The sequence below is a fragment of the Rhopalosiphum padi genome, chromosome 3, assembly GCF_020882245.1.
Source record: "Rhopalosiphum padi isolate XX-2018 chromosome 3, ASM2088224v1, whole genome shotgun sequence".
NCBI lineage: Eukaryota > Metazoa > Arthropoda > Insecta > Hemiptera > Aphididae > Rhopalosiphum > Rhopalosiphum padi.
The window spans coordinates 41,953,275-41,965,832 of record NC_083599.1 but is presented as its reverse complement, the minus strand read 5'-3'; the positions used below and the strand labels follow the sequence as shown (position 1 = coordinate 41,965,832).

Here is a 12,558-nt window from a genome sequence, read left to right as displayed (position 1 = left end):
CGGCCAAACCGCGTGTGTGGTAAATGCGTTTGCATACATATTTTAAGCCGTTGTGGCATTTTGCGAACTTATACGCGTTCTTTTCCAGCGGTCGACCGCAACGGTCGATATACCTTTTTTGCCGGTCGTGGCATCGCGTATCGTCACCGCAGTTGTGCCTTTTTCGCGTCTTGTTCGGCCACGTGGTCGACGAGGTTTTTATTTTTTGTGCGTTGTTGCCATAAAATCACGCATAGTTGCGTTGCTGTGCTGGTATTCATACACCAAAATTAATTATTATATTACATTCGTGTGCGTCGTGTAACGTGCTGTCCGAGAAAACAACGTGTTTAGACGAGCTCTTCTGTGTGTTGTCGCCACAGAATCTAACACGGTGTTTTTCGTCACCTGGTGTGACGCGTGCATCTCAATATCATCATCATTGTTCCAGCGTTCCGGACCACTAGGCAGAGCTCGAGCGGTGTCGGTATCGTTAACCTATTTTTTTGTATTTTCATTAATTGTACTGTTTGATTTATTGTAATCGTCATATACACAAATTATTTATTTTATTATTATTTCATGGGCGCCCACCTTTATTAGACTGTTAAGCCGTTTGCATTGATTATTATTATTATATTCTATTTATTTAATATACATTTTTGGTGGTGTTATATGCACTCGTATATTGAAGTGCTATTATAATATATATATACCGGATAACATTTTCCCGTTTCCAACACCTCGCGAGTCGTGTCCGATAACCGCGAATTTCCAAAAGTAGGATCGGACGCGGCGCCAACATTTGGTAGCAGAGCGTGGTTCCGACCTCAGTGGGGGGTTCGGTAGCGGTGTGTTGGTTCGTGTTTTGCCTTGGTATTTTGGTGCTAAGTACAGTGCTTGGGTGTTCCCCGGACGTTGACATTTATTGTCTATACGTGTGTATTAGTTGACCGGCCTTCCCCGTGGGTGGTTATTATTATTAGTACTATTTAGGTACTGTTAAATTAAATTAAGTTAATGTGTGATGCGCGCATAGTGCAGATAGTAGTATATGGCTGATATAGGCGTTTATTAACATTAAGTTAACCGCGCGTTGGTCGTGGTGTTTGCTATCAGCTGTACTGTAGATTAACGTTAGAGGTAATTCTACGCATCACCTGGATATCGTCGATATATTCAATAAGTTAATGCGTATACGCGATAGCCGTCAGTTTTGATATCGTCGATATATCTAAACTACACTTAATTAGTCGTGTCGGTTGCGACATTGATATCTCCGATATATCAATTGCACTAACGTCGTAGGTATACTACGTAATTTGCGCCTGTCGTTGAAGTGATATCGCCGATATATCATTATTATTATTTATTATTCGCGCCGGTCGCTGTGAAATATTTTATATAACATTTTGGGTATTGTCCGTTCACTCCGGTTGTTTATACCGTGTTGTGATTTAATTCGTAAGAATTCATTCGGTTGTAGTCTTCCATAGTAGCGTAGGGTGGGGTCCGCTACCATGGCCGAAGATGAAGAGCGTCTCCGTCGTTTTACAAGATTATTAAAATTGAATACTATAAAGCGCGCGACTGTGATTGCGCAAATTCGAAGCACACATGATGTGGCATTACGTGTCGTTACCGACAATAGCTTAGTCTCCCTGTACTCCTTTTACGTGGCTGACCTAGACTCTTTGTGGCACGAGTTCAAGTCTTTTGATCTGGTCGTATTAAACTGTTTGTTTGAGCTTAACAGGGCGGACGAGTATTCGTTAGACTTACATTCTACCATGCGCAAACTTGTCGACATGTCCAAAACCGTTTGGACACAAATATGTCATATGGGCACGGAGCGTATTATTAAAGCACATCCGACGACCTTTGAGTCAATTCCGCGAACGTCGAAGACTGTCCGCAGCCAATGTATTAGTTTTCCGAGTGGACATTTTTCGGAAGTGTTACCGACCCGTCCGTCTGCGTCCGATATAAATTCAGTCGTGTCCCGCCCAACCGCCACACCATTGTTGAATCGTGATTATGATATGTTAGATTGTAATTTGTTGACGTTCAGGTCACCATTGGCCAAGTTGGTTTTTACGCTCGGGCCTGTAATGAGATCGCCGAATTTCGTAAGGCCGTGTATTTATGATTTGTTTAGAAACGGGCCGCTCCTCCCCCCCGATATTATCTGTGCAGTCCGCGCTGCCAATGGAGCTCATAAGTGGTCATTGAACTTTGTTAAAGGTTCGGCCGTGTTAAAGCGCGTAGTCGCGCCGCCGCCGCCGCCTGTGTTCCCACTCCACCCCGTGGTATTCCGTAGGCCTACAATGTGCGTACAAAATCCGGAACGCTATCGCGATGCGTATCCGTCGTTATCGATATATTATTTACCTGCGCGTCGCCGTCTTCAATACGTGATGGGATCGCCGTCGTCATTACGTCAATGGGCAGACGTGACAAGTATCGTGGTTTGGGTAATAGGCCTTCACAAATCGTTTAAAAAATATATGTTCAATCGCGGGTATCAGATCCGCACATTGTTAATGACCGGTTTCTTTGGACAGTATATTAAATCATCGAACGTCGATAGGGCGTTGCGTGGCATAATGCCGATTATTCCAGCCCGACTCCTCTTATACTGGTGTAACACACATGGAGCGAACGGCGATCCGTTGGAATGGGACGACTCATCTCCGTCGCTATCCTTATGTGATTTACCCAAATTTCTGTCGTCGTGTATCACGCGTATTGTTGATATGACCAACCAATTGTCTACGCGTACTTGTAATATTGACCACATGTTGCATACTGTGGTTCATAGGCGTCGTAAGAGTGCCACTCGTGGTCGACATAACTGTGACCCGTCGGTCCTTGTTGTCATTTGCGAAGCTTGGGTATCGTATATATTACCTCCAAGTAATTTGTTTCCGTATATAGTTTTTGACGGAGGCGGTCGACCGCGGCGCTTAGCCCGGTCTAAGCGCGAACGTACCATTTACGTAACGTCGATCTCTTGCGTCTCACAGCACTTCGGTCACCGATTGCACCGATTGTTGTGCTCCACCAATCCGTGTGTCAGTACCACGATGCGTTCCGCATCGTCATCGGGACAGGGGGCAGACCCGTTACATATGTACGAATTGCGGCTAATAATTGTCCGTCGAAAGGTAAGGAGTGATGTAATATGTCCATGGTGGCATTATTACCCACCAATAATTTGAAAATGATTTACTATCATTGTCGCGTCCTTTTGTGTCACCTATAAGCACTGTGCTCCTTGACACGACGCGTCTGGCTCACCAACCCAACCACCTGTTAATTATTTTATTGTATTGCACGTTATTTAACTATGTATAGACATATCGCTACTGGTTGGGTGTTGGAACGGGGGGAGTCCTCATGTATAAAGCCGAAATATAATTTGATCGGTATTATTATTATTATTTTGTAATTTATATTATTTTGTTCAAGCGGCACTATTGTTTTGTGTCCATAATTGTGTACATTATTTTGATATCGTCTTACGACTAGTAAAATGATTGTTTAATTATAAATTTATAAATTATGTTTATTTCACTTTTACAAAATTATTAATTATTTTTTATAGTGCCTTTGCGAATTTTATTTTGTTGTACGGACATACGTCCTTAATATATTTTTTTTTGTATTTTTACAATTATTTATTACCTGAATCATATTCTGTTCATTGGATTGTTTTTTTTTTTTTTTTTCTATTATATATGTGTTTAATGATTTTTTCTCTCCTTATAAAAAAAAAAAAATAATGTGAGCCATTGGCACTACAATTTGTAACAGGTTATGAGACCGGCAGCTATTGACGTCGTACTTCCATCTTCATTGGACTTCCGATCCGGTTCTCTCGTCAACGCAAGTGATGCAAAGCCTCACGAGGGGAGGATGTTCGAACGCGGATCTACTAAAGCGCATTATCGCGACTTATCAATTTCCCCCCTCCCTCTTCGAAGTTCGCCATCGTACCGAAGCCGTGAGTGCTAATTTTATATAAGCTGTGCCGCCATCGGCCAGCCTTTATATTAGATATTACACTTTTTTCCTGGCGTTCGGGCCTGACGCATCGTCGCGTCTGTTCGCCGCCTTGTGCCGGGTTGTGCGGCCAAACCGCGTGTGTGGTAAATGCGTTTGCATACATATTTTAAGCCGTTGTGGCATTTTGCGAACTTATACGCGTTCTTTTCCAGCGGTCGACCGCAACGGTCGATATACCTTTTTTGCCGGTCGTGGCATCGCGTATCGTCACCGCAGTTGTGCCTTTTTCGCGTCTTGTTCGGCCACGTGGTCGACGAGGTTTTTATTTTTTGTGCGTTGTTGCCATAAAATCACGCATAGTTGCGTTGCTGTGCTGGTATTCATACACCAAAATTAATTATTATATTACATTCGTGTGCGTCGTGTAACGTGCTGTCCGAGAAAACAACGTGTTTAGACGAGCTCTTCTGTGTGTTGTCGCCACAGAATCTAACACGGTGTTTTTCGTCACCTGGTGTGACGCGTGCATCTCAATATCATCATCATTGTTCCAGCGTTCCGGACCACTAGGCAGAGCTCGAGCGGTGTCGGTATCGTTAACCTATTTTTTTGTATTTTCATTAATTGTACTGTTTGATTTATTGTAATCGTCATATACACAAATTATTTATTTTATTATTATTTCATGGGCGCCCACCTTTATTAGACTGTTAAGCCGTTTGCATTGATTATTATTATTATATTCTATTTATTTAATATACATTTTTGGTGGTGTTATATGCACTCGTATATTGAAGTGCTATTATAATATATATATACCGGATAACATTTTCCCGTTTCCAACACCTCGCGAGTCGTGTCCGATAACCGCGAATTTCCAAAAGTAGGATCGGACGCGGCGCCAACAGATAGGTCTATTGTGTTTTGCAGGGCGATGGTATTCTTCCGATTTTTATAACTAACAAACTATCGGGTTAACATTATGCCTATTCGAAGGAAATATTTAAATTCACCAAAGTTCCTCTGCACACCATTTAATATGAATTAAATATTGTTATAATTGAATTTCTTGAACAATTTAAGTTTTTGAAATAAGAGTAGATACTGAAAGTGCAGCCTACAAGTAGGTATACGAAACTAACGAACAGCTTTATAAAATACCTATACTTGAATTCGATGTACAAAAACACTTTAACTATTTCTACTCAGTTTGATAGATAAATTATCACCGTTTAAAATGAAAAATAAAATTTCTGTAAAACTACCCGAGTTATGCACTGCAGCAACACCTTGGCTTAAATTTAAATTTATCAAGATTAAAAAGATTATTTGTTCATAGATCTGTAGTCTGTTAGCATTTGTAAAATGGAAATTTTATTTTTGTAATTTAGAATATCGACATAAAATACGTGCTTAATGATTTTGTTACTAGTTATCCTTTTAATAGAGATATATAAAACCGTAACATAAACTTGCATTCACGGACATACTATTTGTAATATATATTAAGCAAATTAAAATATATAAATGAGTACTGACGTCTGGCAATAGCTCTTAATTTACCAAAAACCGTATACCTAAGCAAATGAATTATTTTTTTAATTTATACGTTATAATTGTACATAACAATTTTTCCTATGTTTTTTAAACCTCTTAAATTAAAATTTTCTATTTTTAATACTTAAAAACATCTCAGTATTAGTAATGCATGCATTTTAAAACTGATTTTGTATTAATACTTGTCACTTACTTTGATTGATCCATTGTGTTCTTTTTTTGGAACTATTACATGTGTAGCTAATAATTCGTGTGTTGTATTTAAATGTGTACCTCCATAGCTAAACGTTGTATTAAGAAAAATTTAATTCAAACAAAGTAGTGATTACTTTTTTTTTCAATTAAAAATATCTAAAATAATAATAATGAACTACTTATTATGTACTATTATGTGTTAGTAATATATGTTTGAAACATTAAAATACAAACATCAATCAATAATAATAAAACTATTATTGAACTATAGAGTATATGAATTTGTATATGATGTATCCATAGTATATACAGTAAATAATCTCATTGTACTATATAAAATCAATACTATAAATTCCAATCGAATAGTTATAACTTATAAGTGTATAATATAATACATTTTGTCAAATTTCTCGTTTTAAATAATTATATATTATATCAATTAAATGAAATACTAAATAAAACAATAAAATTGTTTTTAAGTTTTCCTACAAAACGATATAAAATATTTAGTAGAATCTATCATTGATACACAAATAAACGCACAACGGCGGAGATCTTAGTACTAAAGGGTTTGTAATGTACTCGTATACTGTATAGTAATATGAAAATAAATATTTAAAATACAGTCAAAGCTCTATTTAACAAACTTTAAGGTTTTCTGAAAAAAAATGTTGTCTTCACTCAAAAACTCATATTTACTGTACACAATTTACACGATTATTTGTAATATACAGTATATATAATTATAGAGTAAAATAATGATTTATATGATAATAGTAATATTTTTTAGTAATAAATAAATACTATTGATAATATTATGTTATTAGTTGTATAAGGGAGTTAATAGAAATTACAATTTAACAAAGTACCTATGATACGGAATACGGACACACGGTATGTATAATATGTACATACTCTCTCGTATGCTGGATTGACGAGTACCTACTGTATAAATTAAAATATGTAATTTAAAATTTATTAAACTTGTAAAATAATAATTCAAAATCATTTCATTAAATAGAATTGTTTTTTCGTTAGCTAATAGAAACATTTCTTTAAAGAAAATATAATTGTTTTATAAAAAAATATCATTATATAGAAAGTTTCAGCTGTATTTAGAAAACTGAAGCTTATATTGTGTACATCTGTAATGAATATTGTATAATATAATATATATATATATATATATATAAATAATAATTATTATTATAAATTTACATATATTATATTATTTATTCAAACTGGTTTTTTTAAATTGAAATGATAAATTCACTAATCTTGGGAGTAGTTCTTCATTGGAACTACAATTGTTTATTAATAATTTTAAGTATTAAAAACAAAAATAGACACAATTGTTTAAATAAAAAAAAAAATAATTAATTTTATTCACGCTCGTAACTCAATTGGATTGTTATGTACAGAAACGCGTTTTGAGAACGTTTATTCGGGGTGAATACAATTATAAAAGTGACTATTTATAACTTTACTTACTAAATGTAAATACTGTGATCGATATACAAGTATTATAGTATTTTTATAGTTCCGGCTTCTGGATACTAATATGCTGTATAAAGACAAAAAACAACCACGTATATTATAATGCATCTACTTCTTACATATCAAAGGTATGTAATCGTTATTGTAAACCTGCGTACGAGATGAATGTAACATGTATAAGTAGGTAACGGTTTAAAAAGGATACGCAATAAAATATCGTAAAAACGTATTTTTAGAAATCGAATCTGGCACAACAACACGGATCCCAGTAAATAAGTCAGGTAAACGCTAAAAATAATAAAATACAAACGTAAACTTAGTATAAGACATGGTTAAATTATTTTGATTTCAATTATTTTATTTTATTTTACCTAAACGTTTTTTAGTACATACCTATTAGGTACACAAAATAATATGGTGATAAAATATAAACAAACGAGATATCTTACCCGCAGTGGTCCATCAGAAAGTTTAGCTCTTTTGGAAGGAGTTTCAGTATTTATTTTTAACGGAGAAACTTCTGAAATTCTCTAGAATGAAAAAAAATCTATTATTTTGTTTTAGAAATAAAAATAAAATTTGTGTTATTTCGTACTACACGAGTTTTTTTAGTTTTGTTTACATAATAAACTATAATATAATGCGTAATTAAAACTTTAATATATTGTTATTTCCTAGCAGTTATAGACAAGCTGAAAAATTTAAAAGTTTACGTTATAGTCATCATACAATATGTAATCTGACTATATTAAGTATATTATAATTCTATATACGTTTATATTTATATAATAATAAAACTATAGTGCAAATTATACTAAATTAAAGCTTTTCTAACCTACAAGGATCTATTTAAAAATATTAAAAATTGTTTATATATAAAATAAGTGACAAATACTATATTTGATTTAATTAAAAAGAAGTGATTTGCTGTATTAACCTTCATTTTTTTTTTTCGTTTCTCCGGTGATGCCTGTGATTTATTATCAGAACTAGTACACTTTTCTGGATTTAGGTACGAAAAAATATCTAAATTATCAGTTTCTTTGGATGTTTCATATAATTTCTAAAAATAAATTGTTTATTATTAAAAAAAAAATGAATTAAATTAGGTAACTAAAATTAGTTTAATTATAAAAGGTACCTATATTTTAATAATATCTCGACTTACTTGCAATTCACTCAATGATGTAGCAGTTTTCCAATCTTTTTCATTTCTAATTTTAGTCACTCTAGGGAATCTAATTGATATACCATTAGCAGTGTGCACTTCAGCTTGAGAGAATTCTGCTCCAGAAATTTCCCAAACTGGCATTTTCTACAAATAATATAGTCTTTAAAAAATATGAAATAAAATATTATATTTTTATACTATTAAAAAGCCGCTACGCCATCGTCACCAACATTTGTTTTCTCTGTCTATCTCCCACATAATATAGGAACAAAGACATTACGTATTTCCACGATTACGACTCTCTAATTCAGTTTAGGGCAAAGGAATCCATTATATTATAGTTTATAAAGAAGAATATTTCCTGCGCATTGACCGAATAGATTTTTAATATTTACATTTTTAAATAACCTATTAATGGTTAAAAATAATAGAAATTGTTTTAAATTAAAACATGTTTATATTATAAAAAATGTAAATATTAAAAATCAATCCGATCAAAGCACAGGAAATATTCTCGTTTATAAAATATATAATAGGTGCCTTTGTTCTAAACTTAACTGGAGAGTTGTGATCGTAAAATTACGGAATATATTTGTCCCTATATTATGTGGAAGATGGACAAAGAAAAAAATGTAGGTGTAATGGCCCCTTAAATATGTATTATAATACACACAGTAATTCAAAATGTTGGTATCTAGCTTCCTATTTCAATCTAAACTTACACCATGTGCCCATGTCATTACTTCTTTTAAATATATGTTAAAGATACTGTGTATGTAACACCATTATCATCATTAACAACAAACTAAATTATTAACAGTTAATTACAAAAGATATGCATGGAATGAATTTGAATTTCAATTAGATGTTGCTTATGGACCAAGGGAAGCCACATAGAATATTTTAACTTTATAGGTACTATTAAATACATTTTAAATATTATTTTTCAATTTAATGCATCGTCACTTTAAACCAAAAAACTAAAAATACTTAAGTATTTGAAATTGGACGAATCATTTTATTCACTCTGTATATATATTATTATGTACCTACAATTTTAAGAATAAAACGATTAATAATTATGCAAATACTGAAATCCCAATGTATTTTCTGAAAAATGTAATTCAGTTTTTATAACTGTCAGATAGAATAAATAACCAGAAGGGACAATTTTGATTCCCACAAATTGTAATTACTAATTAACTTTAAAATTAAGAATCAAAAAACCTCTAAAGACCAAATGATAAAACGTCATTAATTATTAAGTACCTAGGATTTGAACTCAATATCATTTCATACGAAAAACGAGTATCATTGGAGATGGTGTGTCATCTCAACTTTTAAGGATATTTTATAATTAATTTATATTATTCCAAGTGTGTTACTTGGTGGGTTAAATTTAATTTTGCAGAAAACTTTGCATATTATATAATATAACAAAAAATTATTATTATAAATCATAATGTATATTGAAATAATAAATCATTATTATTGTTATTAACTTAAAGTTAATATTGATACATAATACCGTAACATACAGTAGAATAGTACAAATATGTTTATGATATAGATAGTTTAAAATTAGTATTAAATCTTTTGAAAATATCATTGTGTATGGAAATAAAATCATAGGTAACATAATGTCGAAAACTAAAAAATATTAAGCTATTAATTTTTTAAAAAAATGATAAATTTTCATTCAACAAAAAAATGCATTTATTTCAATATTTTTTGATTGCTGTAAAAACAAACAAATTAGATTCTCCAATTTATATTACATTTTTAAGCTTTCTATAAAAACTTTTATCAATATTTATAAAAATAACAAATTAAAGAAATTCAAATATTTAAAGTACCTGTAAATAGCTTAAAATTAGTTTAAATAATCGAAACATTTTATTAAAATTGATATAATATTTTAATTTTCAAAATTTGTGTAATACATACTTTAGGATCTTCAGCTACAAAATCAGGAATCATAGTTCTATTACATTTTAACCACTCTGGAACTTTTTCAGGATCTTTACTAATTTTGATCATTTTTAATTCATCCTAAAATAGTTAATTTTAAATATATTTAAAGATATAAAATCATATATCATTCATAAACCACAATATAACAAAAATATAATTGATACACTTTACCATAATATTTAAATAGAGATGTGGGTAAAAATAAATGTTGTTTGTTATCAAAATTAAGTGAACTGCTATTTTATATATTTGAACTAGACTACTAGAGTAATAACTTTTATTTAAATACTTATATATTATTTAGTCTATAATAAGGCTATACAAACTATTTATTTACAATATATTTGTTTGGTTTAAGTATTAGGGAAAGGTGTTAAAAATTTAAAAAAAAACATTAATTTAATAAATGTTTTAAAAGGAATAGGAAATGAACATACATTATATTTTATTTAAAAATGTGAAGGAAATAAAATAAAGAGTAAAATTTCCCACTAACCCTAACGGATACCTTCCAATAGCAGATGTTTATACAGGAATTGGAAATATTTTCACTACTTTTCAATGGGAAAAACTCCAAATAGTGGACACATATTTTAATATATAACATATTTATGTATGTAAGTATTCCTTTTTTTATATATTCATATTTAAATAAGTATTGTTATGATATTAAAATATTAAATAATAATATAACCTAGCACATATTTTTTACTTTTACACATTTATCATTTATGAATTTAAAAAATTTACTACTTCTGAATAGAGGGTATCTATTATTTCACTACATCTAAAAATATATAAGATTATCGAATTATGTAAATTTATTATACAATATGTAATGTAGGTACTCTTTTGTAGAAAATATTAACCAGTAAATTCCACATCTCTATAAAAACCCATACAAATTAATACAATAATCAATATCAACATTATTATTGTCTTATATTTCAAGTATAATTAATATTATATTTTTGATAATAAATAATAATAAATTATATTGGTAACCTTTACAAAGTGTCAAATGAATAACAACAAACAATACTATTTCAAAATGACTATTCTAGTGAAATTATTGGAGAAATGTTTAAAATTTAAATATAATTATATTTTACTTGTAATCTTTCTAGTGTTTTATCATCGTGACCACCATGTACTTTTGTCACCGTACACCATTTCTTTTTAGTTTCATTATAGCAACCCATTAAAAATATGGACATCATACCACCTATTTATTCAATATAGCATAAGTTTCAATGATTCAATTTAAACTCTGAGTCTTAATATAATACCTTTATTTCCAGTACCAAACCAAGCACCAAGAACTACAAGATCTGCAGAATCGGCCATTGATCCATCAAATAAGTAGTCTTTTTTAATTTTTTTCCAATGTCGTTTTCCAGGCTCATAAGTTCCCTTAAATTAAAATAAATTAATAAAATATATATATACAATGAACATATATTAATAAGTTAATTATGATATAGCTTTTATAAATTTTAATTTTTAAACAAAATACTTAGATATTGTTTTGATTATATGTTAATTAATCTTAATTTTGACAAGTTTAATAGATTATTTATCTTTTAATTATTAGGGTTTAGAAATCATGAATATTGTCCCTTTAAAAATTCTTAAGTACTAAAGTAAAAAATTAAGCAAAGTAAAATTAATTTGATAAAAATAGGATTTTAACCAACACTAATAAAATATTTTTCAAGTTATTAGCAATTTGTGTTTGTATTTAAATATCTTTAAATATTAATATGTATTTTTAAATTTTAATAGAAAATAAATAAACTAATGCAGAAAACATTGAAAATTCATTAAATATAATATTAAAAAAAAATCTTATTAATTTCTCAATGAAATTTAAGAGTTGGGCAATACTATCTATGTAATTGTTCAATTAAATTTATCAAAAATACGGAGACAGATAATTGAGTTTAAACATTTTTAATATACTGTGAATTATTTATAAAAGAAAAATGTTTTAAATATAATGATTTATCATTGATTCACATACCATTGTGGCATCTTTAATTTTTTTTAAATATAATATATACTATATACTTATACTTGAATGTTTGAAAATTTAATGTTTATGCCAAATTAAAAGGAAAAAAATTGGAGTTTAACTAAAATAATTTATATTTAAATTTAAATAATCAATTAACTTA

General features: G+C 30.4%; 2 protein-coding genes across 7 annotated transcripts in view; one reads left to right on the top strand and one right to left on the bottom strand.

Moving 5' to 3' along the window:
• The window catches only part of LOC132924136 (DNA ligase 3), a 57,041-nt gene that overhangs the window by 824 nt on the left and 43,659 nt on the right, over nt 1-12,558 (bottom strand). For all 6 annotated transcript variants that reach the window (XM_060988251.1, XM_060988252.1, XM_060988256.1 and 3 more), the window contains 8 exons: nt 11,671-11,794; nt 11,494-11,606; nt 10,355-10,459; nt 8,405-8,551; nt 8,174-8,299; nt 7,686-7,766; nt 7,442-7,524; nt 5,738-5,825 (listed from right to left, as the gene is read on the bottom strand). In XM_060988251.1, coding sequence (XP_060844234.1) covers nt 5,738-5,825; nt 7,442-7,524; nt 7,686-7,766; nt 8,174-8,299; nt 8,405-8,551; nt 10,355-10,459; nt 11,494-11,606; nt 11,671-11,794 — 867 coding nt within the window. The remainder of the gene's footprint in view (nt 1-5,737; nt 5,826-7,441; nt 7,525-7,685; nt 7,767-8,173; nt 8,300-8,404; nt 8,552-10,354; nt 10,460-11,493; nt 11,607-11,670; nt 11,795-12,558) is intronic.
• The window catches only part of LOC132924137 (uncharacterized), a 34,510-nt gene continuing 29,165 nt past the window's right edge, over nt 7,214-12,558 (top strand). The window contains exon 1 of the mRNA XM_060988259.1: nt 7,214-7,364. The gene's annotated coding sequence lies outside the window, so the exon portion shown is untranslated. The remainder of the gene's footprint in view (nt 7,365-12,558) is intronic.